Source organism: Labrus bergylta, chromosome 22, assembly GCF_963930695.1.
Source record: "Labrus bergylta chromosome 22, fLabBer1.1, whole genome shotgun sequence".
NCBI classification, from domain to species: Eukaryota; Metazoa; Chordata; class Actinopteri; order Labriformes; family Labridae; genus Labrus; species Labrus bergylta.
In genome coordinates this window covers 15,023,480-15,050,540 of record NC_089216.1, presented here as the reverse complement: position 1 = coordinate 15,050,540, position 27,061 = coordinate 15,023,480, and the positions used below count along the sequence as shown (strand labels likewise).

The 27,061-nt window shown below is 44.4% G+C and overlaps 3 protein-coding genes across 13 annotated transcripts in view; all 3 read right to left on the bottom strand.

The window, feature by feature from the left end:
- Nucleotides 1–7,130, bottom strand: part of ehbp1l1a (EH domain binding protein 1-like 1a) — a 35,514-nt gene extending 28,384 nt beyond the window's left edge. For 7 of the 11 annotated variants that reach the window (XM_065950246.1, XM_065950245.1, XM_065950253.1 and 4 more), the window contains exons 1-3: nucleotides 6,793–7,111; nucleotides 211–268; nucleotides 4–99 (exon numbers count right to left, since the gene is read on the bottom strand). In XM_065950246.1, coding sequence (XP_065806318.1) covers nucleotides 4–99; nucleotides 211–268; nucleotides 6,793–6,896 — 258 coding nt within the window. In that variant the 5' untranslated portion in view covers nucleotides 6,897–7,111. Of the gene's footprint in view, nucleotides 1–3; nucleotides 100–210; nucleotides 269–6,792 lie in introns of all 11 variants that reach the window. The other 4 variants (XM_065950251.1, XM_065950254.1, XM_065950255.1 and 1 more) reach the window with 4 other exon arrangements.
- A 6,984-nt stretch (nucleotides 7,131–14,114) lies between these two features.
- Nucleotides 14,115–16,001, bottom strand: kcnk7 (potassium channel, subfamily K, member 7). The gene is made up of 3 exons (XM_020649301.3): nucleotides 15,650–16,001; nucleotides 14,773–15,168; nucleotides 14,115–14,635 (listed from the first exon to the last, which is right to left on the bottom strand). The coding sequence occupies exons 1-3, from the start codon at nucleotides 15,990–15,992 to the stop codon at nucleotides 14,346–14,348; spliced, it is 1,029 nt and encodes a 342-aa protein (XP_020504957.1). The 5' UTR covers nucleotides 15,993–16,001; the 3' UTR covers nucleotides 14,115–14,345.
- Nucleotides 16,002–16,137: 136 nt separating this feature from the next.
- taf6l (TAF6-like RNA polymerase II, p300/CBP-associated factor (PCAF)-associated factor) lies at nucleotides 16,138–25,033 on the bottom strand. Its single transcript, XM_020649300.3, has 12 exons — nucleotides 24,895–25,033; nucleotides 24,103–24,271; nucleotides 23,931–24,017; nucleotides 23,685–23,835; nucleotides 23,539–23,589; nucleotides 23,051–23,145; nucleotides 22,656–22,730; nucleotides 22,220–22,440; nucleotides 20,967–21,099; nucleotides 20,659–20,787; nucleotides 17,606–18,102; nucleotides 16,138–17,496 (listed from the first exon to the last, which is right to left on the bottom strand). Exons 2-12 carry the CDS (start codon nucleotides 24,247–24,249, stop codon nucleotides 17,145–17,147), a joined length of 1,938 nt encoding a protein of 645 aa, XP_020504956.1. The 5' UTR covers nucleotides 24,250–24,271; nucleotides 24,895–25,033; the 3' UTR covers nucleotides 16,138–17,144.
- Nucleotides 25,034–27,061: the final 2,028 nt, after the last annotated feature.

The window sequence follows — 27,061 nt, the reverse complement described above, 5'->3', positions numbered from 1 at the left end:
TACCTTAAAGAGTGTGACAGTGATGTCTAAACTCTCTGGAACCTGCCACAGCACCACGCCTCTGTACGGGTTCTTAATCCCCGGCTGCCAGCCGTGGAGCTGAAACAGAACAAATTAAAAGAAAGTTCAATATCTGAAGGTTGTACTTAAGCGTCTGCAGAGCACTTCATGAACACCAGACCAAAACAAAACCCTAAAGCATTTCTTTACCTTTGTGCTGTGACGTCTGTTCCTCCGGATCCAAACCACACGCAGTTTGTCTGGTTGCCTGAAAACAAAGCAGAGGTCAAAAACATTAAATTATTTAAATCCAGCTGAAATATATAAATACGATCATCAACGACATCTTTAACTACAGAGGTCTCTGCATGAATGTAGCATCTGGAGGTAAAGTCTCTGACATCTCTCTTATGAGACAGAGGAGGCCCCCACAGAGCCAGGGTGAATGAGGAGCTGATCCCCTCGTGGTCAGGTGATAAATGGAGCATCATCAGGAGAGACCGCACAGAGAATTTTTACATGAATGTGTCTTGAAGTGTAAAGAGACGTTTTTCATTATAAATGAGACGCGTGATGAGATTAGAGGGTTCACAGTAACGTTTTTTATAAGTCTAAGGACAGGCCGAAGCCGTGTGTCCTGAGAGCTGAGTGCAAAGGTTTGTGTGATGGTTTCATGAGGTCCGACAGGTACCAGGGTGTGAGCCTCTTTCTCTAAATCGTTGTAACTTAAACTCCGAGCTGAGAGATCAGGCTGTCTGAGAAAGGACGCTGAAACTGTTGCGATCTGCTGAAACTCCTCACTCAAATCCCCCCAGCAAACTCTGGGTCTACCCCGGGGTCTCCTCCCAGTACGGCATCCCTCCAAAGGGAGGCGTCCAGGTGGATCCTAATCAGATGCCTGAACCACATCACCTGGCTCCTTTCGATGTGAAGGAGTAACGGCACTACTCCAAGCTCCTCCCCCTCTCTCTAAGGCTGAGCCCAGACACCCTCCAGAGGAAACTCGTTGCAGCCGCTTGTATCCACGATCTTATTCTTCCGCTCACGACCCAAAGCTCATGACCACAGGTGAGGGTTGGTTACGGAGCTCGACGGGTAAATCGAGACCACGACGGTCCGGTACAAAGCCGGCACTCTTACCGTCCATCTGACCCTCACTGTGAACAAGACCACAGATACTTAAAGTCTTAATGTATGTTATTACAATAATCCTTCTAAAACTCTTTGTGGCTGCATGAACCCTTCTTTAATGATCACATAATTCACTGATATGAAAACTGAGTTCAGAAGAAGAGCAGAGACCCTTCAGCTCGACAGCGAACACACAAACTGATCAGTGTGAGGCGAGGAGCTCGGCCAGCAGAAAATCTAAATCCTGTGACTCTGAGTGGAGTGAGTGATGGAGTCAGTGTGCTCAGGACAGACAGGACTGTGTGTGTGTGTGTGTGTGTGTGTGTGTGTGTGTGTGTGTGTGTGTGTGTGTGTGTGTGTGTGTGTGTGTGTATGAATCACTTTATGAATGCTGGGAAACAAACTTCCTCCTGTGAGAGAGGGATTAGTGGATTAGGAATTATTGTGAGATTGAAATGAAGACGCTGATGTGAAAACAGCTTCAGGCGTCGTTACAACATGTTCTGTTTAAATCTTCCCATCGTTCAGACGGACACGGTGGGAACATTCTGATGCAGGTAACAAAAACATCTAATCCAAGACAACACAGACTGTAAACAGAGAGACAGTGAAGCTGTTTGGACCAAGCAGCATCCTCCGATGTTGAAAAATTAAGACGATGCTGAAGTGTAAAATCCTGCAGTTCCTCGAGTGTCCACTAGAGGCTGGCTGCAGAAGCACAGGAAGTCACATACACACACATTCTAAAAGCCTGTTTTTACAGCAGAGATTAACATGTTTACAGCCTGGTTCAAAAAAACAGACAGGTGCTATTAGCTCATGTCTCAATCGGCACACACTGTACGGGGGGGTGAATGTTTTCATGACTCATCAGTTTTGATTTGATGAAGGATAAGAGTTATTCACAATAAAGCATGTAGCTGACCTGATTGACAGGTGGGCGCGGTGTAACGGTTTGTCAGGAGGCTTAAAACCCGCCTCAGCTCCAGCTCTCAGCCTGTCGTTAGGTTGACTGAAAGTTAGACTGAGACAGCATTTCCAGCATGGAGACCGCCATCGATGGGACTCCTTCGTCTCCTCTCACTTTAACAAACTCTCAGACAGCTCAGCTGATGAATCTAAAGTAATATCCACCTTATGACATCACACATTGACCTTTGTTACCGCTCCTTTGAGCTGTTTGACGTCAGTTTGGGATCCCTACCCACTTCCTGTTTTTGTGCCTAACTTCCTGTCCTAACCTTCCATCTACAGGAAGGGCCTTACTGTATTTCAAAATAAAAGCATTGCAGCAAGTAAAGTACACTCAGCTTAAGACAGGACAAAAATACAAAATAAAAGCCTAACAATTTTTAAAAGTGAAATAAAAACATGCAATTAAAAATATGATTTATCGAGATTAACTGTTGAAATATAGTGATTAATTGTTATTAAAAGTTTAACTGTTTGACAGCCTTTATTATTAGTATCTTCTGGTAAACCTCTGAGCTCCTCATGCTGCAGGCTCCTGCTCAGTGTGCACGGTGAGACGTGTTCAGAGAGAGAGAGGACAGAAATAAACAACGTCTGCCTCTCTGGACTTCACACAGGCTTTATAGAAATCCAACACCTGCTGCAGCTCTGTTTACCTCAGTCATGATCCTGTGCTGTTTAAAGACGGTGACCTACTAATGTTTGAAGGAGCCAGGTGTAACTGCTACTACAGAAAACACTGCATGCATATAACCTTTATCAGAGCTTTTAATTTGAAATACAACATGTTTAAAGGTGGAGTCCGTAGAAATGTTTGTAAACACAACTGTAAAACTGGGCCCCTCCTCCTGAAGCCATGCCCACTCACTGCAGGACGTAGTGTGTACGTTTACTGCTTGTACCTACACTGCAAGCTAACGCACGCTAGCACAAGCTAACCGCCAGTGTTTGTCACCTGCCTGTCCAACAGGTAGCAGACCAACTCCACGTCAACACAAGGTTCACCCTCGTTTTAGAACGAGCTTTATCCGCTTGGTGTTTCTCCTCACTGTGATTATATTTTCTCTTCTTTGCTGCTACATCCACGTCCGTCATATTCAACGGTTTGAATGGCGTCCAATCACTGAATTGTATGAACTCCTAAACTCACCTGCTGCGCTGTCATTGGCTGGAGGAAACACACCAGCTCCGCCCAGAAACGTCCCGAGTCAACCAGAACAAACCAGAACAGTAAAATCCAGTCAGAGGACAGAGTCTCTGCAGACACAGTCACCACCACACATGTACGGAGGCCCAGAAGGGACGATGGAGCAGCTTTACTTTAGGAGAAGTCTGTATTTTATTTTGAAGGAGCAAAGCTGCTGACTCTGCCTTTAAGCTCTTCCCGAGTGAACGCTGCAGGCTGTGAGAGAAACGCTGCTGATCATAAATCTTCGACATATTGAAACTCGCCGTCTAAACGCTCAGATTCTTAACTGCTGCAGCGTTTCTCTAATCAGATGACGGAGACGGCCGGTCCAGCTGATCCACATTTTACACATTCTTTTCATAGACTCGGAAACACAACGGTGATGTCACCCATACTGTCGGCCAACAATGTGTTTTGTTTACATTTCAAAGCCCCTGGAGGTCCAAACAGCACGTCTCAATCTTACTCAAAGACAGGGCCGTCAGGATCCTCAGACTTTAAACTGTGATATGATACATGTTCTGATATCACGGCAACAAAAGGAGAAGACGCCGATATTGGGAGATTTATTGTTTCCAACTCTGACAAATGAAATGACACTTCTCTGTCTCTGGTTTCTGTCTTTCTGCATGCACATGTAGAGAGAAAGTGTTTTCTGCTCTGTTTTCAGCATGACACTTTGCTGCCTTCGTTTATGTTGAAGGCCGACTTCACACCAGACGATTTCCAAATCTTAATTGATGTTAAAAAATGTTGGAGACCACCGACATGAGAACACACTAGACATCTCAGACCCCGAGACCACACACCTGCTGTTTGTAGAAACGATGTCACACACACGAGATCTCACAGAAACCCGCGTGATCAGACGTGACAAACAAGGAGGACGATGGACATGGCCAGCTGGCTGTGGTCAGCTGGCCATGCGTTCAGTTGTGCAGCTTCTTCTTCGATGTTCCACCTGTCTCGGGGCTCAGGTGTGGTTCTTTCAGTTGTGACAACGTTACAGAAAGGATCCCTACAGAGCGAGACCTTTTTGTCACAGAGTTTTTAAACCACACACTCTACAAACACACCGGATCTCTGGGAATATAGACATATTTGAAGCGCTGTCCTGGCTCTTTCTGCCTACACGGTTGAGTTGTGGGGGGTGAAGGGGCCATGTCATAGGATAGGTAGTGTTAGCATTGTCACTACCTGGAGCTCGCATCAACACAGCCTGTCTGTTGACGGTGACGATGCTGATTTGGTTGCGGTGGCGACTAAGGTCCATTGTCCACCTCACGTTTTTTTTCCGGTCAGAAAAGCGCTGGCTGTGCGCTTGGGAGTGTTTGTGCGCTGAGAAGAAAAACGCTGCATGTCCGTCTTGTCTCTATGACAACTCCTAAGGTAGGCTATGTGAGTATGAGTCGGGCTTAGTGGGGTTATAGGGGGTCATTATGGGGTCATTATGGGGTCATAGGGGGGTCATTGGGATGAGGGGTGTCTTCACTGAGTGCTTATCCTTTCATCAGGACACAAGTAGCTCAAGTTCATTTCAAATCAAACACTGATTTTGTAAATCTTCATTTTGATTAACTACCAGTAAACTTCTTCTTTTCATTGTTTATATTTTATTCACCACCTTAAAAAAGGAAGCTAACCTTAAATCACCCCGTACAGAAAAAGACCCAATATAAACATTGTGAGCTCATGTCATTGCTGAGTGTGTGTTACATTAACTGGCGGTTGTTCCCTTCACATCGTCTGTTGTATCAAACACACGTAATGAATGTTGAGCCTGAGGGCAGAGGTCATCTGGAGACGAGTGCATCACGGTGTTGCTAAACAGCGAGTACGTCAGCTCAGGCGTGTTCTCACTAGTCTGTATGAATGAAAGTTCACTGAAGAGGAGAGAACTGAACCACATGAAGTGAGTCGACGATATACAAGCCGAGGCTGGAGGATTTGAGGACGTGCTGACTGCACCGTGACTAATGGAAATGGAATTAAAGGAAGTCCTGCAGAGCCAAGACTGCAGCCGCTCACACACTGTCAGAGCGTCATGTTCATTATGATGTGGATGAACGTCGGGGAGCCAAAATCCAGCTCCAAACTCGGATTGTTTTCATCAGAATCCTGCAGAACGTGCCCGTGTACATTGGGAAAATAAAAATCAGACATGAAGGTCCAAAAATATATATATTTGATACCACTGTCCTTTTCTTATTTTGAGTGTAGAGAGTAGAGTGTAGAGTTGGAAATCAGAGAGAGAGAGAGAGAGGGGAATGACATGAGGGAAGTAGCCACAAGTCGGATTTGAACCCAGTCTGCCCGCTTCAAGGACTACAGCCTCTGTACTGCAGTCTCTGGGGCATGCAAACTAACCACTCGACCACCGGCATCCCCGCTGCTCACTCCTTGCCTTGAATCTTTGAGTGTTTTCAATAAAACCAGCAGCCTATACATTTTTACAAAATATCACCTGTTTCTTTAAGAGAACTATTTTGACATAATGAGAAATAGCTGTTTACAAAGTAATGCTATGGGCGCCAGATAGCCTAGCCCCATGTACAGAGGCTGTAGTCCTTGTCACAGTGGGTGTGGGTTCGAATCCCACCTTGGATAAAGACACTGCATTCTAAGTTACTCTCGGGAGGTCTGAGCCTTCATCTGGAAAAATAAACCTTCAAGTGCATTTTGGTAGAAGTTTTACAAAGTGTTGATCCGAGTTCTCATGATGGAGAATTTAGAGCAATAACACCCGGCAGGTTTCCGGGTGATGGGGCCCCGGTATGAGACTCTTCAGGGGCCCCTGAATCCCTAAGTGTGGCCCTGGTGATGCTGAAGATGTGGATGAAGAAACTCTCTTGTGACAGAGGTTAGTTAATATAACTGATTTTTTTACAACACTAAAGCCTGCATAGTGAACAGGATGCTACCACACTAAACACATGCAAAACACAGACACGGAAGTAAGCGAGTTATTGGGGCGTGATTAAATGTGATTATTAATATCAACATAAATAAACAAACTGTCCCACTAGTTACACAATTAATTCAGATTAAAAATGTAATTTTAATTTAACATAATTAATGAATTACTTCGCGGAATCAAAAGGAATCCTTTAAAAACTCCCAAACGTAACTCCATACAACATCTCATCTGCTTTTGGTGCAGATTCCGACCTCCGATGTTTGCCATTATCGTGTCGTAATAACAATGAAATAGTACGATTATTAGTTGCATTTTCAATTTTAATAAAATAAATATTAATTCGGCTATTGGTGGCACACTGACAAGAGTCTGAATGAGCCATTAAAGGCGGTTTCATCCTACAGCGAACAGGCAGTTTAATTTAGATTTTTCTGAGCAGGGTTTGGCATCACTTTCTCCTCTCGAACATGATGACGCTGAGTCCCTTTAACACTAACAGGGACACATTAGGAAGGTTTTACCAAACCAAACATAACACCCATCCCTTGTGTTATCCGTGTAAAGTGTTATAACCATTACTCACCATTTATTCGTGCACTCTATCGTCAGTTCTTGAAACGAAGCAGCAAACTGGAACTTCGCCGCTTTCTTTCCGACCCGCTGGAGTCTCTTCCACACAGAAGTCATGTTCACGATGATGATGAAGAAGAAGCGACATTAACGTGAAGTAATCCGGTAACCGTGTGCGTATGTGGTGATGTCCCTCCGCGGGGACTACACCGGGGGAAGTGAAGGGTCCACCTGCCTCTCTGACAGCTCCATACACACACTGAAACACACACACACCTCTCAAAGCAACACACACTTACAACACACACACGCCCCAAACCAGAGAGAGAGCTGTGAAGCTCAACATCATGAACCGGAATACGGATGAAGAAAACTTTCAAAATAAAATACGTGCTGGAGCTGAGGCGGGTTTTAAACCTCCTGACAAACCATTACACCGCGCCCACCTGTCAATCAGGTCACCTACACGCCTTATTGTGAATAACTCTTATCCTTCATCAAATCAAAACTGATGAGTCATCAAAACATTCACCCCCCGTACAGTGTTTGTCGATCGAGACATGAGCTTATCACACCTATTTGTTTTTTTGAACCAGGCTGTAAACATGTTAATCTCTGCTGTACAAACATGCTTTTTAGAATGTGTGTGTATGTGACTTCCTGTGCTTCTGCAGCCAGCCTCTAGTGGACACTCGAGGAACTTCAGGATTTTACACTTCAGCATCGGCTACTTTATTAAACACAGGAGGATGCCGCTTTGGGTGCAACAATAACTTAGCAGGTCATAAAAATATTTAAGATGAACAACATACACAACAAAGCACTTCTGTTTTGTTTTTTTCTACGTGGGGATTCTTTTCATCGAGGTGTTTCCAGTCATGAACAGAGAAAAAGAAAAGGTACAACTCACTGGATGGTGTGTATAACTATGACCATTGTGTTTAATAATAAAGTTTTATTTTTTTTATTTCTGGTTGGCCCATGCAGGAACCCTTACGTTTGTTTGTTTTTTGTTTATTTCAGTCCAAAAACATCAAATTTAAAAACAAATGTAATCTCAGATATTTTGTTCCACTTGAAGGTCATCACTTCCTGTTTCTCTTCAGTTTGTTGTTGCTGACTTGATGCAGCTGAGACAGCTCTGAAACAACATGCTTGACTTTACAAGTCACACCTAAATGACTTCATATTCTGCAGGACTGTTAAATATATAAATGAATGTTGAAGCTTTCATTAGGGCTTGGTTCGCTGTACAGAAGGTTACTTTAAATATTCTATATTAAGACTTTCTTCTTGTCTGAATCAGACTCCTATGAGTGACTTGAAACATAAACCAGCTGTAATCCTGTTTAAGAAATCCCCCACAACAAACAGGTGATGATTGGTTCCCATGAATCCGTGTTTATGAACATCATCAGGGACTTAACAGGAAACAGAAATTACCTGTGAGTCTGTCACAGAAAGTTTGACCCCCCGCCCGCCTGTCACGAGTCATGAGGGACTTCACCAGTTGAGCTCTGAGTCTATTTTTAATCAGCCGCTGACACATGGAGCAGCTGGGAAGATAATGTAGCATCTGAAAGAACACACAGATAAACACCCTGAAGTATAAACAGAGAAGTACTCAAGTACTTTGACTTCGTAAAATTCATACAAAAAGGACAATTTATAAACAATGCATCGGATCTCCAACTGTCCTGTCTCTTCTTCGTGGTACTACATGAAGTGCATAAACAGGATGTAGATGAACAATAAAACTTTCAACTTTCTATGAAAGCAGCGTGCAGACGTTTTACCATGTGGACCAATATAGGACCGTTTTTAAAAAGTATCTAAAGCTCATGAAGTTTCTACACGTTTCTGAGCGCCTTGCAGCATGCAAAACAAGCTAACATACGGGGGCGCTGGTAGCCTATTGGTTAGTGTGAACGCCCCACGTAATGAGGCGATGGTGCTTGAAGTGGGCAGCTTGGGTTCAAATCCTTTGACCCTGATGAAGGTCACAAGCAGAAACGCGTCCGCTTAATTTGTTAATTATGTTGATCTTCTTCTACAAGTGTTGCTGGAGCTTTCTGACCGCTTCATGCACCTTGTTAGTTGGTAAAATTGTACCAGAAAATCCGGCTCTGCTTCTTCAAATCCTTTCCCGCTTGTCATTCATCTCTCTCTCTCTTTCTCGCAATGATATCTGACTCTATCCACTGTCCCACCTCTAAATAAAGGCTTAAGAATGAACCTTATAAATTAACAACAAGTTAATTTTCATCAGCTAAGAAACAGAGAGCTTTAACAATGATAAATAAATATGATCGGGCCAAGTATTGAGCCCTGTGGAATCCCACAATGAATACAAACAAAAAAGAAGAAACAAAGCAGCTGTATAGTTACATTACTATAAGACATGCAATCTATGAAATTATATACAACTTGTGAGAATGCAGCCAACAGAAATCTAGATTGGCATCCTGGATTCGATTAATACAACGGCAAACAAACACTTTGTCTAAAGTATTTCAGGGAATGATGTCAACAGGTCTCGTTTCAGCTTATTATCATGTTAGGGGCTTCACAGGTCGCTGAAAATGTGTAATAAAATCAGGGGGTAACATGATCGAACCAGATGTCCTGCAGATTAAAAAGACACCAGCTACACATTCTTACACTCTCACATGCTCATTCATTGATGAGTGTTTCATCAGACTGCATTAAGTCCCTGATGTTTCTGTTTTGGGACTGTACCTCCCTCCCTGTCAGTGTCCCTCATCCTCCTCGTCCTCCCAGCAGGTTTATCTGCAGGCGTGTGGGGAAACAGCTGCATCTGGGCGTCAAACATAAAGCAAAGAAAGGAGGAAGAACAGAGCAGAGGGGAGTCTCCACATGTGGGAACAGCAGTTTCTTAAAGCTGGTGTTGTGTTTGTGTTTTTTTCTGGTGAGGTCATGTTTATCCGAGAAACTATTCTGTTTGTTTTTTTGCATTTCCTGCTTCCTGTGGGTCAGTGGCAGCTCTTCATTTGGACATGATGGAGTGGGTCAAATTAAAAGGGGGGTTTCCTTTATCTAAGACCCTCACAGTTCAGAGACCGTACACTCAATTACAGACATACCAGAGAAAATTCATCCAGGGAATAAAAAGCAGCTTTGTTTTAAGGTTGATGATATTTTTAAATCAGGCCTGGGTTTCTGAGGATGGAGGGGAAGGGGTCATGCATGGTGGTATTTAGATGGGGAGGGGGTCATGGTGGTAACTCGAGGTGAGGTCATTCCTAAACAATCCACTTCCTGTCTGCAGGGCAGTCAGTGGGCATCCTGTTTGGAGTCCAGGGCTTTCAGTGTTAAGTACATTTAAAACCACATAAAAGGCCAACGTGGGGAGATTGACGATAAAGTTGATTTCTTTACATAATCAACCAGATCAACGGGTAGGCGTGACCTTCATCCACTTCAGGTTGGCTTCATACACAACGATTTAAGGCTTGACTTTAGGTCGATCCCCCGCCCCCCAAACTTAGACATAAGGACAGTTGGACACGTCGACTTGGTGAAATATGGATGACCATCGACGTCCTCAAGCGGAATGAGACATTATAAAGGCACTAATGTTGTTGCCATACTCCACAAGCTGCTCTTCTTCTTCAATATTCCACTTGGCTTGGCGCTCAGTTGTGTTTATTTTCACTGCCATGTTTGAGAGCTGTAAAAGTACACAACATCCGGTCTGCTCGCTCTCATTGGCTGTATTCTGGTGGAGCCCGATCTAGAGTTGTAAGGGAAGGTTCTGAGTTGATCAGGAGCAGTAAAATAATCATATTGACACCACTCACATGATCGTTGGAGGGTATATAAGGCTGATAATCGTCTGGTGCGTAGCCAGCCTAAAGAGATAAGTTTTACAGAATGTAATCCAATATTTACAGTTTGAACTAACACAAATTGACTCCAACAAAAAGAACAGCTGCCATTTCTCTCTCTTGTGTTTTCTACAGTTCATCTGAGTGAACAATGTTTTCTAAATGAACCCGACACAATCACTTTCTCTCCAGGTATGGATGAACATTTCAGATTAACGAGTGGGGGAGCAATCAGGCGCTCTGTCGGTCTCCTGCCCCAGTTTCATCTCTGACCTTTGTAAAAATAGCCGAGCTCAGTGAAACACCTGTGAGCTGTCTGTCAGGGGGCTCAGAGAGGGCGATAGGCAGCCACAGCATTCTCCACGTTAATAATAAGGTCACAGAGCATCATGGCGTCCCTGCAGCATGACGCAGCAGTCAGAACGACGGTCACATGTTTGACCTTTGTGCAGACTTGACACTCGATAATACGTTGGCACGTTTTGGAATGAAAGGACAAGTTGTTACGGATGATTTGTTTTCTTTTTAATGATTGCAAATATTGACTGTGGTTATAAAAGTGAACTGAAGATTCTAGTGTTTGAAAGTGTTTGAAGAAAGAATGAACAGCTTGTCCGTGTGGTTGTATCGGCTGTTGCTTTGGGATTTAGGGCCGTTACTAAAGTAGTACCGTATCGTTGCTATGGGCTTAAGGATAGAAAGATATTCTGCTTATTCAGCAGCGTTGGAAAGTTTTTTGTTGTGGTTGCTGCAGGGGTATTTAAGTTGATGTATTGTTTTCTCTGGGCAATTTTTGACAGATATTTGTTGGTGGTTGCAAGATGGATTTGGTGTCTGAAAAGGGGTTCTAGGGGGTTTAGAGGGTTGCCATGGTATTCTGGGAAGTTGCTAAAGTATTAGTTGCATGAGTCATTGCAATAGAGTAATTGCACAGATATTCACAGGGATAGATGGGTTGTTTTGGGAAGTTTTCATGTTTTACTGGTGGTTACTTTTGAGTTCTTGGAAGCCAAGTAGATGCTTGGAATTAGATTTTAAAGTAGTTGCGAGAATATCAAGGGGGTGATTGGTTGTTCTTGACAATTTCTACAGTTTTTGGGGTAATTGATGTAGGTCTAAATGGGTCTTAAGTTCCTTGAACCTGGGTTTAAGGCAGCTGTAAGGACATTCTCGTAGATATATATAAAGGCTATCCCAGGCAATTTTTGTTAGATTGCTATTGGTGGTTGCAAGATGGATGCCCAGAGCCCGCAACAGGGTTCTAGGAAGTTGCACTGCTTTCCAGCTTTTTGATTGGCTATCAGGGGGTGGCTTTGGTGTTCTGGGAAGTTGCTGAAGTAAAACCAGTAGTTGCATGAGTCTTTGATATTGAGCATTGCACAGATTTTAAATCACGGATTGATGTATTGTTCTGGTTATAAGGCCTATCTGCGAGGAGATTAATCAGCTATGGCGGTTGCAAGGCAGCTGCTTTGGGATTCTGGACAGCTGCTAAAGTTTGAGGACGTTGAAAGGTATTCTTGTCTTGGGCATTTTTTTTACTTTTCGATCGCGGTCTCTCGGTTGTTGCTGTGATGTTCTTGGAAATTGCTGCAGCAGAGAGAGTACAAGAATCTTTGATTTGATCTCAGTTTTTTTTAAAAGCAACAATATTCAGTTTGATTGACAGGTTGTCCTTTGTTAGCACTGACACAATTCAGAGGTGGTCGCTTTTCGATGATACGGTACAAATCCCGGAAGTCACGTTGTAATGCGATCTTTAAAACTGAGTTTTAGGTATTTGTTAGAATATCCAGGATGACAAATCATTTTTTATTGGCAGTTGAAGTAATTTAAACTGTTTAAAGTCTAAAAACTTTCTCTGAACAATTTTTAAAACAAGTTTAAAATAAGAAAGTTTGTTCCCAAGGTTGCATAGTAACTCTCAATAAGGCCAGCGTTAATCTCCATCCAGTGATCAGAAAGTAAACACTTGAACTGTCGAGGGGTTGGCCAAAGATTGATAACCTCATTTATGAACAAAGGCGAGCGTCTGAGTGTGTGTGTGCATGTGGTGAGGGGGCGTGCCGAGTGTTTGGCAGTACTAGGCACACACTCAGATCGATGGCATCTCCCTCTCGGAGTCGTATGTGTGTATGTGTGTATGTATGTGTGTGTGTGTGTGTGTGTGTGTGTGTGTGTCATACTGAGAGACACAGCATGTCTCTGTCAGAGCTCGGAGCGAAGCCGTGAGACTCTGGGGAGAAGAGACACCTCAACCCAGAGGGATCATTCCTCTCCTCTCCTGCAGCCGTACACGAGTTAGTTATGACACCTAGTGGTTAGTTTTCTACCTCTAATCTCGCCACCTAAATGTACAATATGAAGAATGTTTACATAAAATATCTAAATTAATTAAAAACGGACTAAACCTTTGTCATAAATATTTATGTTGAGTTCTTACAATACTTCAGATATTTCCAACAGTTATCAAAGCCAGAGAAATCCTTCATTTTAGAAATGTAAGGGCTGCCATGTTTATCGTTGCTGTGGAAACATCGGCTGTTAAGTCAAAGACCACTACATAAGCTAGCATGAGCTGCAACTGAAAGCTGCCGTACTGTTGCTGTATGTGCCCCCTGGTGGTGGGATTTTACAAACTGTGCTTTAAAGCAAATTAAATCAAAAACCTTTCATGGCCTTTGAGGTGCTGGTGGCCTAGTGGTTAATTTGTGTGCGAAATGTACAGAGGCTTGAATACTCCAAGTGGGCGTTTCAGGTTCGAATCAGACCAGTGGTTCCTTTCAGACAGTTTTCCCCTCTCTCTCTCTGATTCCAGACTCTATCCATCTCTAAAATAAAATCATGTAACTATTTGAAAATGATTTGGCAGAAGGACCTTGAGAAAGAGATTGAATGTGGTAAACATGAGAGAGGCTTGGGGTAAGCTCACACAGTATAAGCTATTACATCAATATTATCACACACCTTCCAGACTTAGAATGAAACTGTTCAATGATAACTTGTGCTGGGAATGTCAAACTGAAACAGGAACTTTCCTGCATTGTATGTGGGAGGGTAGATTGGTCAGACCTCTCTGGACTCATTCAGATCTTTACAGTGTTTTTGAACATGTATTTGTGTAACCTGAGTGTCTACTGACCCACAAAATGTGAAATAAATCCATCCAGTCCTTTGTGGTCTGCATAAGTCTTACAACACAGAGAAAAATGCTCCGTTTCAAATGTGCTTGTGATGTCACAGTGGGATTTTGGTAAAAAAAAACACCCTCCCCTCCCCTGGTATCTTCACCCACAGGCTAGATTTCTCCTCAGTGTAAGGGACTGTACTGCAGAAACTCCAATCTTACAAAGTGTATTTGTTTAATTTATAGTCAAAAATATCTCACTACATTTTACATAAGCATCCTTCCCCTGACAAGAAACACTTACATCAAGATCTAAAGAGCTAAACATCAGGCATGGACTGACTGTAATAAGCAACGATATCAGCCGAACAGATTTAAATCTTTATTTTAAATTAAGACACTTACAAAGTAAGCAGACTAGAAATGAGAGCGTAAAGCGTAAACTTAAAATCCCTAGTGTGGATGAATGTTGTAAGTTACCAACTTCTGCAGCAAAAGGTTGAAATTCAGAGACCTTTGTCAAAAGTGCCGTCAGTAAGCTCCGCCCTCATCACGTCTTTTTACGTTCATATTGTTTTTGTCTGCTGAGGCTCAGCTGGTTTTGTCCGTAGAGGTTGTGGTGGCGTGGAGCTCTGTGTTAGCAGTCTGTCGGTCTCTACGAGGGCTTGGAAGGCGGAGAGGGGGGGAGGAGATGGTGCAGATGGACTGGGAGTACTGGGGCTCCTCCTCACACTCGCTCACGGTCATTTCATTCAGGTAGAAACCTTGCAGCTCTGCATACTGAGGACCGGCGAGGAGCCTGAGCAGCACGCACACCTGAGGGACCTGCAGCACGGTGTCCTTAAAGGTGATGAGAACCACCAGACCCCCCACCAGGTAACCTGAGGAGAGAGGAGCATTTCAAAAAAACAATAACGTTCAATCACTTCTCTTTAAAAATCATCCGAGCAGCCTGGATTTGTTCTCCCCCGGTTTCCATTTCTACCAAAAAATTATTCTTACAAATCACATCACTTACACGTAGTGAGGAGCTCCAGGGTCTCCTTTGCTCCGGGACTCCAGCTCCTCCCCAAAGTGTCTCCCCCCTGGCCGACGGTGCTCAGGGTGAGGAAGCAGAAGAAGAGTGCGTCCAGGAAGTTCCAGTTTGGCTCCAGCAGGAGCACCAGGAGGGCGGGGAGGAGGAAGAGGAGGCAGAGGACGAGCATGGAGAGGAGGCCAGCGTGGAGGAGCGCGGCCTGGGTGTAAGGGAAACCCCACAGAGTGTGCAGGAGGTGGACAGGAGCGTGGGTGAGGAAGGGGAGGAGGAGGTTGGAGAGGAGGGTGAGGAGGAACAGGGTGAGGGGGATCCCCAGGGTGCAGTAGAAGATACAGAAGAGTTTGGCCTCGTCTGATTTGGGCGTGTAAGAGTCGGAACCTGAGGAAAAAGAGGAGGAGGAGGAGGAGAAGAAGCAGGAGGAAGAGGAGGAGGAGGAGAGGAAGAGGAAGGGGAGGGAGAGGAGGAGGAGGAGGAGGAGAAAGAGGAAGATACCACGGAGGAGTTTCAGTTCATTATCTGTGTCTCTTACTGGAAAATGTCCCATCACAATTCATCATAACCCCTTTTATACACAGCTAGAATTAAAAAAGCAAATATCTCACGTACTCAATTTAGACGTTAATGTAGAGAAGTTTGTCTGCAAGTTTAGATAATTAAAAACAATAAACTACCCACAATGGGCGCCTAGGACTTCTATTTTTGTTGCCATGGTAGCAAAACAGGATATTCTTTGATTTTTACTAAGGTTAGGGTTAGTCAATTAATAGTTAAAAATTCTAGTACCGACAGCGCCTAATTTGAATGCCAGTTATTGGAAAACAAACATTTTTGGACATCATACTGATCGTGTTGATCTTACCCATGGTGGTGAGCGTGACGATGACAAAGTAAAGTGATGAAGTGAAACCCTGACGTCTCTCCTCCTCGTCCTCTTCCTCCTTCAGGACAGGAACATCCCTCCGATGAGCAGACAGAGTTCTCCTCAGCACCTCCCTCAGCCTGCTCTCGTCCACACACGGGTTCTCCTGCAGGAAGGAGCTCCACACCGCCTGCACCTCCGCCCTCAGCTCCTCCTCCACCGGCTTCTCCACGGCCGAGAACACCAGGGCTCCCAGCGCGATGAAGAGGAGGTAGAGGAGGAGCAGACAGAGGAACGTGTTGATCCTGAAGAAGAGTCCCAGAGAGGAGAGGAGCCGGGCCATGGCTGGATCTGACTGCAGACTGAAACACGACACTGAGAGCGAGGACGGTTTAAATAATAAAACAGAGGAGCAGCTCACAAACAGGTCAGTTTAACTATGAAGAAACTCCACAGGCTTCTTAGGACTCAAAAAGATCAAATTAACCTTTAGAATTACAACAATACATCTTTTATTCGGCAGAAACAAAAAGAAATGGACAAGATGTCGACATTTTTCTGACAAATACAAAGCAGGCCTCAAAAACTGTCAGACCGATACGTTAATGCGTTCTTTACTCCCATATTTCAGTCTCCCTTCAGAAGTACCAAAATGCAGTACCTCCATTGTCCACTAGAGTCTGTCTCCTGCAGTGAGTCAGTCCCCATAGAGCCCCATGTTACAATGTCCTTCTTTACAGCTGCATTAGTGGTTAGGAATAATCCCTATATGTTACGTTATATGTCTGGGTTACCCCAACACTAGCTGGCTGCTGTTTGAGCTTTTATTTAGTTTCTACTCTGACTTCAAATAACCAGTTTGAGATCATACACTTAGAAAAATGGATCATATTCTGCCTTTAAAATTACAGACAGGCCCTTTGTGTCTCCATTTTCTGTGTACTTTCTCATCAACCGTAAAGCCTTGAAATGAAAACAGTTCAGATGAGTTCAGATCACTCAGATTTGTGACAGTAACACGACTTAAACCTGGAACATAACAGTAAGACACAACAACAAGTTTGAGCTTCATGTGGACGCTAACGGGCTGTAGCAGCTAGCCACACACTAGCATCACATACAGGGTCCTCTGTTTTGGTGTGAGCTAAGCTAACAAGCTAACCAATCACATGTATTTACATTTCAGGGGAGGAGTGCATAAGGCTATGGTGGGAGGACGAGTATTGCAAGGACATGAAAACAAATAGAAATCTGCTCAGTTTTTTGGGAGAGATATTTATCTTGGAATAACGAGTAACGAGGCGCTTGCATTTCCAGGTTTCACTCCGTGGGGCTCCAGTATTTTTAGCAGTTGCAGTTGTTTGTCTGTTGAGACTCAGCGTAGCCGCCTGAATGCATTTCAGATACATCACGTTTATCAGCTCTGTAAATATAAAAAGAACTATTTACAGGTGTAATAAAGCAGGTATACAACAGTCACACCTCCTTCTTGTCTCTACAGAGGCAGGTAAAGGGAGTAATGTGAGCATGCCCAGCGGCGTACAGGTTTGCCCACCCTCCCGATCACCGGCAGCTTGTGGGCGTAGGCTCGGGGTGGGACAGCAGAGAGGGGAGGGGTCGGGGCAAAAGTTGTTTGGAAAGGCCTTCGACCCTGACAGCGGCGACCCATCTGACGCCCGCCGATGAGGAAGGTGAAGGCCGGAGGTCCTGTCTGAGGGGAGGTGAAGCGAGATTTGGGGAAAACCTCCCGAGAGAGACTGGCTGAACGCTGGCCGGAGCGAGAGGACGAGGACTTGGAGCGCTGAACAGAGGAGGTGGAAGAGGAGGAGGAGGAGCGAGCCAGGGACCTGCAGGAGCGGAGGATACCAGAATGTAAATCTCAGATACGAATCTAGTATCTACGGAACAAAACTTGAAACCCTCGAGTTAAGTTTTTGAAAAGTCTTTTTTTGTTACCTTCCTGATCCGGTGGCGGCGAGGCTGGGCGGCGGCGGATCCGTGCGAGGACTCCCATCCTGCCTCGGGCTGATGTTGAGGTTGGCGGTGAGCTGCGGCATCTTTCTGGTGGTTTCCGGGTTGGAAGCTGGGCCGGGCGGATCCTTCCTGGCCTCACCGAGCTGGGCGGGGGTGAAGGGAGGGTAGCTGCCAAACCCGGGTCCTGTACTGAAGCGGACTGCCAGGCTGTCTCCGAAGAAGGAGTAGAGCTCGGTGTACATGTCGGGGAGGGGCACGGGGGTCCACTCTTCCCAGGGACAGCCGGCCCCGCCTGCCTGCAGGTGGCTGGCGATGCCCAGGGCGGCCTCTGAGAGGGGCTCTGGAGGGGGGCTGAGGCCCGGGGAGCTCACCCTGTAACCCAGACCCCCCACCACAGAGCCCGACTGACCCCCCGCACCCCCCTCTGCAGGCTGAGACAGAGACAGAGCCTTCATCTTCAGCAGACGCTCCACCGCCACCTGCAGGACACACAGGAGAACACAGTGACTTGTTGCACGAGGAAAGTTATTAGAAAATGTTTCAACTGGGTTTTTCATAAAGTCAGGGTGGACAGCTGGGGATGTGTGGAAAACTTTCCAGCATTAAATTTAGGGATGGGTGTTGCATCATAAGTCACAATAACATACAATAATATACTTGGCCTGTCTGTTGTTACAGGGTTGACATTAAGTCAAAGTGTCCAATGGCCCTGAGAAAAATGGATGTAAAAGTAGTTTATTTAAAAACTCTTCTCAGTTGGCTGGATTTCCTGTTTTCATAAACACTGTCACTCTCCCTCGACTGTTCCGCTGATTTCCTTTATTTAACTGTTGATTTTTTTTTCCCCCGCCGTTTGTTGACCATGAACTCCACAAGCTGAGACGAGAGAGAACCTGCGCTACACCAGAGTCGGACGGTACGATCAGAGAGTGGTGACACACATGCACATGCTGCTGTAGTTAACAAGATGATTTCACAAGAATCCCTGACAAACACAACAGGAGAAGAATGCTAAATAATGAATGTTGTCTTACTGTTTATGTTTATGACCTGATCGACCAGTGGAATGTGCAATCAGCGGGTTTAAGGTCATTCACTCATTCATCCTGGTCAGTTATAATGTTGAATCGTGTATCATCTTTAATCTAAATCTTCTCTTTGCCTGTTTTTAGCTCACATATTTATCGTTTTCTTAGAACTTTTAAATGTTGCATTAGTGTGTGCATGTATGTTCATGTCTGCATGTGCGCACACGTCTATTTTCATGCGCGTGTATACATTTGAGTTGATGTAGTTTGGGCATCTGTTAAGGATCCTCCTGGACGCCTCCCTTTAGAGGTTTTCCGGGCATGCCTAACCGGGGGGGGGACCCAGCGGTACCCAGGAATCCCCCAAGAGGAGCTGGAGAATGCTTCTGTGGAGAGTTAAGTCTGGGTTGACTAACTGCACCTGCTGCGACCTCGGCTAAGCGGAGGAAAATGGATGGACGGATGGATGGGTGTGTACATTTCATGCTCGATCATGCATATGGCTAGTTTGTGTAAACTGTTTATGCATTCTGTAGAAATTGTGTATTTCTCATATGCACACACATAATACTATTTTATGAGATTTTTTTAAAATGCTTTTAGTGTCTGTGTGAAGCACTTTGAATCGCCTGGTGTCTGACAGGTGCTCTATAAATGACCCTGCCTTTCCTATCAGAGCCGACATATGACAATAAACTTCCCATGTGAGAAATATAAATGTACATTTTCTAGTTGGAACAAATGACAGCGTGAGAAGGAACACAATTTCACACTGAAAGCAAAACAGTCATTAGTTTCAAAATGAAATCTCTCACTTCTGTGTTTTCTTTAAAAATGAAAAAGGAACTTGAGCTTGCATTTCTTTTTTAGTCTTCTGACTACTAAAAAACACCGCAGGTCAAACCTACACATTCACACACTGATGGTAGAGGCTGCTGAGTAAAGAATCCATCAGTATTAAGTCAACCATTCATACACCGCCGATGAAGCAGCGGGAGCAACTTGGGGTTAAGTTTCTTGCCCAAGGACTACTGCGACGTCGAACCCCCGACCTTCCAGTTAAGAGAGGACCGACTCTACCACTCAGCCACAGCCGCCCTCATGAAGGAGCTTCATTACCGAGAAACAGGAAAAACAGAATGAAGCTTGTAGGAGCCATATGTAGGAGTTGTAAAACATAAACTGCTCCAGCAGGTGTCACCTCTGTTCAGGTTGTACAGTTTATAGTGTTGGTGTCAGGTGTTGCTAAACGGAAGAGCAGACACTTTTTTTGACAGTTACGCTACACCAAGGTAAGATGGAGTGTTTTGAGTAAATCTTTATATTTGGAAATGTTTGGACCAATGTTGGAATCTTGCATATGAAATATTGAAGTTCATTAGTGAACAAGAAATAAATCTTCCATAAACGAAGTAGATATCGGACTGTCACACTCCTAAATTCCACCCGGTGCATGTTCGGTCCGTCTCCCCTCCGTTACTGCATTAACGTTGTCGCGAGTGAATCTGTAATCATCACGAGAACTCCTCTGCAAAGACTACAGCCGACGGCTCATGCATTGAGAGAGGCAATAACTCTCCATGCCAGCAGGGGGCGGTAGTCTGTAATCGTCATTCCAAAAAGGTGAAACCAGAAGAGGACGAGGAAGAACGCGGATAAATAAACCTTTTTTATGATACGAGAAGACAATTTTCTCACTGCTGTCGCTCAACACTCGTAATATAGGAACTTCTAATGGAGAATAATGTCTGATAAAAAGTTGAACATGGCGCTGGCGTTGTCAGCCCTTGGTCTTTTATTAGTGGAACAAGAAGAGAAGGGGCGCTTCCGTTTTTCTTCTTGTGCACTGGCTCTCCTGTTTCGCTTAGCTGAACAGCCAATCAGAGAGATTCCTACCCCCAACCGCGCCTGTGTCGGCCGACACCAATTCAATATCTCGAATTGGCTGAAAAAAACGTATGATAACTTTGGGGAACTAAAAAGGCGTTCTGTCACTGCAGCACTCACCAGGATGGCTCCGTAGACTTTGTGTCCGTCTGCTTTGACCTGACCGTTAGAAACAGAGTAGTCGTCCAGCACAGCCTGAAGGTTTGCCCAGTACGCAGGGAGGTGAGGGAAGAGGACTCTCTCCACAGCCTGCAGATTAAAAAACACAAACACAACATGAGTGAGGAGACGTGTGAGGAGAGCAACAAGCAGACAAGAAGGAAACAGAGGAACATAGAAGAGGGCACGAGAAGAAATAAAAAGGGGGCTCAAGGTTTCAAAGATTCTGCTTAATCACGAGTCTTTACAGATAAAGACCCCGATCATACCTTCCATCCCAGAGCGTGCAGCCCGACCACTGCCCCATAGTGAGAGCAGAGCGGTCTCACAGGGTCAGACAGAACCTTCTGGAGCGACAGCAAGATCTGATGGTAGAGACCGCTCACCAGGTCACCATGAGTCCTACAGAGACAACAAAAAAAAAGCAACAAAAGGAGACGGATATTGAAACGGCATCAAGGGGAAGTCTGGTATTTTTCAACATAGACCTGATCTGTAAAGGCGGAGTCAGTATAAATGTAAACACAACATTCAAACTGGGCCCCTCCTCCTGGGCCCACTCCCTGCATGACGTAGTGTGTATGTTTACTGCTTGTAGCTACACTGCAAGCTACCGCACGCTAGCACAAGCTAACCGCCGGTGTTTGTCCCCTGCCTGTCCAACAGGAAGCAGACCAACTCCACGTATCCGGGTAAAAGCCAACACAAGGTTCACCCTCTTTTAGAATGAGCTTTATCCACTTGGTGGTTATATTTTCTCTTTTTCACCGCTGTTCACCTCAGTCTCCGCCAGACATGCCTGCCGTTGTCATGGTAATTCTGATGCTGTCTGTCAGTGAGTACAGACACAATCAGGAAAAAAATACAATATTAGATGCCGAGGACTTCTACTTCTGTTGCCGTGGTGATGAAACATTTCTCAACATTATTTGATTTTTACCAGAATTGTATCTTAGTCCTAAAATCTGGTCTCATATCCTACAGACAAAAGACGTTTTTGTAAAAGAGGAAGACAAACTACTCTCATAAAAATTTTTTATTTTTCTTGAAGGACATAAGAGTAGTTCGTCTTCTGCTGCTTCTGTAAGTCAGTTTCTAACAAAAACAAAACGGAGGCGTTAAAGCAACATCAGCGTCGGTGCCACAGTGAGGGGCGTAATCATCACACGACTCAACCAATCGTTTATCAAAGTCGTTGCTAACACTTCTAATTAACAACCGTTGCAGCTCAACTTAAAACGATTTGCTGAATCGTTCCTCATTTGATTCAACTTCTCTGTGTATAAAGTTACAGAAAAGAGTGAAAAATGTCCTGAAAAATGTTCTTAAAGCGTCAGACGCTTGGTGTTTTACCCGACCAACCGTCTAAAACCCAGACATGAACGGTTTACTGTCACACAGGACAAAGGACAGTAAAAACTTTGTCCAGACATGCAAAAAAAAAGGCCAAATGAGGAGTTTTAAAGGACTTAATTAATGTGAAATATGACCCCCGATCATTTCACCTCTTAAACAAACTGACCAGAAGATGTGGCTGAGCAGCAGGGCGGCGTAGTCCCGGAGGGTCCAGTGGTCGTTGAGCGGGTTGATGGAGGCGGCCAGCGGCTCCAGGATGCAGTACATCACGCTGGACACCAGGCTGCGCACGTACGAGCCCAGGTACAGGTATGGGTTCTGGACCAGACTCTTCACCATGTGGAGGAGTCTGTTGAGCTGCTCCAGGTCATGACTTACCGACTTCACCTGCACAGGAGGTACAACGACGTCAACGCCTCGAGACGTGGAGGGTTCTTTAACGTCTTTTAATTTCCATGTGACTTTGATGCATTTTAAAAATGTAATGCAAACAATAACAACATCATTTCAGCTTTTTGAGGGAGATTTTTGAACTTGGAATTCAAAACATACACAACCATTGAAGTGTCTTTAAAAAAAGTGGGTATGAAAAGTAAACATACCCCGCTGATGACATAAACAAAGTAAGGAAGGAGAGCGGCGATCTTTGAGTTGGACTGGAGATCCAGCAGAGCCACCTGAAACATACAGAACCCAAGCTCCAGATAAACACTTTGTTTAAACCTCACAGAGATCATGTGTGTGTGTTCAGCAGAGTGTGTGTGTGTGTTCAGCAGAGTGTGTGTGTGTGTGTTCAGCAGAGTGTGTGTGTGTGTGTTCAGCAGAGTGTGTGTGTGTGTTCAGCAGAGTGTGTGTGTGTGTGTGTTCAGCAGAGTGTGTGTGTGTGTGTTCAGCAGAGTGTGTGTGTGTGTGTTCAGCAGAGTGTGTGTGTGTTCAGCAGAGTGTGTGTGTGTTCAGCAGAGTGTGTGTGTGTGCGTGTTCAGCAGCCAGTTCTGACCTTCATGAGGTGAGCGTCGTCTCCAAGGATGGCCCGAGTGATCTGCTGGTAATACTTCAGCAGGTCGTCTGAGAGGGTCTGCACCGCGGACGGGACTGAGAACGGAGACAAGTGAGAAATCTGACGCTTGCATAATCCAAAGTATTTAATTTAATCCACAATAAACAATATGAAGCGAAAGACTTAGCGAGAAATAACTAAAAAAATATATTATAGAAGACACTGTCGGACTCTGGGTTGGTGGGACAACTTTGAAAATGAAATGGTCATTGCAGAGGAATGGGGAGAAAATGTATGCATGTCAAGGACATTGTTGTCTCTGAGTGAGAGGACACTGAAGGACGCACTGTGATGAGATCGCCTGGAAGTGTTGTTAAAAAAGTTGTTGTGTTTTTGTGCTTTCATGTGGACGAAGATGTTTTGGAGAACTTTAAACTTTAAACTGAAGAGAAAAACCTCCCTACGTGTGGACTAGGCCTGAGTCTCACCTGTCCCCTGAGGCTCCAGGTTTCCTTTCCCATCCAAGTACGACACGTTCACTGACAGGTGGAGAAAACAGGAGGCGTTATCAGTAACATTTTCTTCCTGATCTGTGATGTGAATTTCTGACAATGCAGTGGGTCTCGGGTCTGACCTCGCACCATGGTCTCAGCACAGCCTTTAGGGATGTTTGTAGCCAGAGCGAGCTCCACCAGGTTGATGTCCCGATCCTCGACGAAGAAAAGCTCTCCTTCTTTCACCGAACGGAAAGGGAGAGCATCCTGAGCCCCGTAGCCACAAACAGCCTGGTTAAAAAAAAAAAAACACACAGACACACGATGAAGGATGTGACTGGTTCAATATCGAACAGACTTTAAAGGGACCTTTCTATCTCTCTCACCTCCACGTTGCTCCAGCGCAGAGCTCTGTTAAAGTCCTCCACTGTCAGCTTCCTCCTCTTGGCATGCCTCATAAACTGAGAGCTGCTCTGTGGGGTCCAAAACATCGCACAACATAAATACTTCTTGTCTAAGAACACACTTCAATGTTAACACCATCAGTCCAGCTCTAACCTGGGCTGCCTCCCTGAGCCGGTAACACACGTCCTCAGCCAGCAGAGCGGCCACATCGTCCCCGAGCTCCAAGCCTGCACTCTCGGCCATGAGTTTGACGGAGTCCCGGGAGACTTCTGCGAAGCGGCGCTCCTCCCGGTCCGCCATGCTCACCGTGAAGTTTCGGACACTGGGATTGAAAAGGTCACCTTACATTAACACCTGCTACCTCTGGCATTTGTAAGGCTTTAAGAATCTAAAAACAGAGTTAGGACTACTTTAAAAAAACTCTGCCCAATAACGCTACTACAGCAGGCGTCTTTATCATCTCACATTATACGATTTTATTAAAAATAGAGAATCGCTTTGTTCATCATTTATATTCCGAATACACAAAGACACAAATTGGATTTGTTTTAGATGTTGACTTCTGGGAGATCTATTCATTTTTAGTGACAACATTAAAATAATGTTTAATTAGCAAATCTTCCAATGAGGTTTGGTTTGCAGGTGTCTTGTACACGCGCATGCGCGGAATCGCTGTCAATCATGCTAACAAAATAAAAAGCGGGTCCGTCTATCGGCTGGAAAATACAAAAATCACAAGTTTAACCGGTTATATTCAAAGGTATTAAACCGAACGAAACTATTAAAAAGTATAAAAGAGTGTGAATAACCCGAGTAACGTCACCAGCCTGAGCCGCTGATGTTAAGTTAGCTACAAACACAGAAGATGCTAATGGCGAGCTGAGAGAAGAGAAGAAGAGAAGAAATGCTACAAGCTGAATATTTAACACTTTAAATAAACGTTACCTTCTTTTCTAGAACGACTGTGGGTTGATTTTAATTTGTTACTGGTAGAAAAGTTTAAATCTGCGCAGCTAAGTGATAGCAATAAGTGCTACATGATCTTCTTCTTCTGTTGTGTTTAATGGCGGTTGGCGTCCTTGTTTGGTGCATGACCGCCACCTACTGGATGAAACAAGTCAAGTCTAGTTTATTTCTATAGCACGTTTAAAACAGCCTCAGCGGCTCCAAGTGCTTTACGGACAAGACATAATAGATCATCAGACAAACATAAGAGCAAGCATTGAATTAAACAAAAAGTACGTAGACATTATATATATATATATATATATATATATTTAAATCAAATATTAAAATGGGTTTAGCTCATTTAAAGGCCAAGGTGGGTTTGAGCTAATTACTTTGCTTTGAATTACTTTAACGATGGGGGGAGGCAATGGATTCTATCTAGGACACATCGGACATTTGGCAGCATGAACTGGGGATTGAACCCTCGATCTTTTGGTTGAGAGACGACTATTCTACTAACTGAGCCACAGTGATTTCGTTTTTAATCAAATTTATGAATAAAAGGGCGAGCAGACAGACTTAACCTATGGCCACATATTAGCCCTATCCAGACTGATGATTCAAGCCACAATATTTACGCCCCTGTGACGTTTCTCCTTCAATATGAATGTCCTGTTGGCATAATGGAGAGGACAAAGTGATTACCCCTTCTGTGCCGTCTTTGAAGGTAGCAACAGAGGCGTTACAGAGAAGAGACTGGATCAGCTGAGCCAGTTGGGGGAGAACAGCGCTGTGTGTGCGCATGTCTGACTGTACGTGGAGCCCCCGCTGTGCCATGCTGCCACAACGCTGAAACACAATGTGACCTCACAGACTGGGACGCCAATATTACACTGTTATTGAATCAATATGAATGTACAGAGACGTGATGACGACTGAGCTTAGTTACACTTCTGCGAAAAAGGCGGGCTGAAAAGGGCTTTTGTCAACTGAAGGGAAAGGGGAATTTAAAAAATAAATCAGAAATGAAAGTTTAGGAGTTATGAAAGTACCTGTGAGGAGTGAAGCGTACTGATGCCTCTTATGACCTACAAACGCAGAAGAGATCAGGGTTAAACATTTCTCAGTTACTTTTTGTACTGATTCATGTACTCCAGGACTTTCTTTGGATTCCACCTAAAGAAGGAGTCCACTGAATTATGTTGTTAACATGACGTCTATGGTCTTTTTCAGGAGCACAGACCTCCATTTGTAGAGCATCTGAAGCTCGAGATTCATTAAGATATGAATATTAAAAAAAAGTATACATATAGATGTTGACACTTTGCAGGTCAGGGCAATACAACTTAATGAGATGAGATGAGATTCAACTTTATTGTCATTACACATATACAAGAATAGAGTAACGAAATGAGGTTTGGCATCTCACCAGAAGTGAAAATAAGCAGAAAGTGCAAGAGTCTGTGCTATGTACAGTAATTACAAAATTTACAGCTGTAGACTAAAAAAAGTGAATTATTAGGTATATATGGCTGGATTAATGGGATGCTATAAATATAAATAAATGCTATATAAGTGTAAGTGTAAGTGTATAAGTGTATTTTTAGGATTATAATATACAGATTAAGGTGCAGTGAGCATGCTATACTAGATTACAGATAATATACAGAATATGGACATATTGTACAGGTCGATAACTTATTGAGGGGATATGAACATACTATAATACAATAATACAGGTGGATGAGAGATGTGTGTGTATGACCAGGAGGAGTGGTGGGGGGATGATGGGTGTGAGGTGATATGCAGGGGAAAGGGGGGTCAGCAGGGGGCGGAGAGAGAGAGGGAGAGAGAGACAGAGTTCAGAGTTCGGGGGGGTAGAGTTCAGTAGAGAAACAGCTCTGGGGAAAAAGCTGTTCCTCGGTCTGCTGGTTCTGGTCCGGAGGCTTCTGAAGCGCCTACCGGAGGGCAGGAGGGTAAACAGTCTGTGGGCAGGGTGGGAGGAGTCTTTAAGGATGCCGTGAGCTCGCCGCAGACAGCGTTTTCTTTGGACATCCTCAATGGCAGGAAGTGGACACCTTGTGATGCGCTGGGCGGTTTTTACCACCCGCTGTAGCGCCTTACAGTCTGTGACAGAGCAGTTTCCGTACCAGACTGAGACACT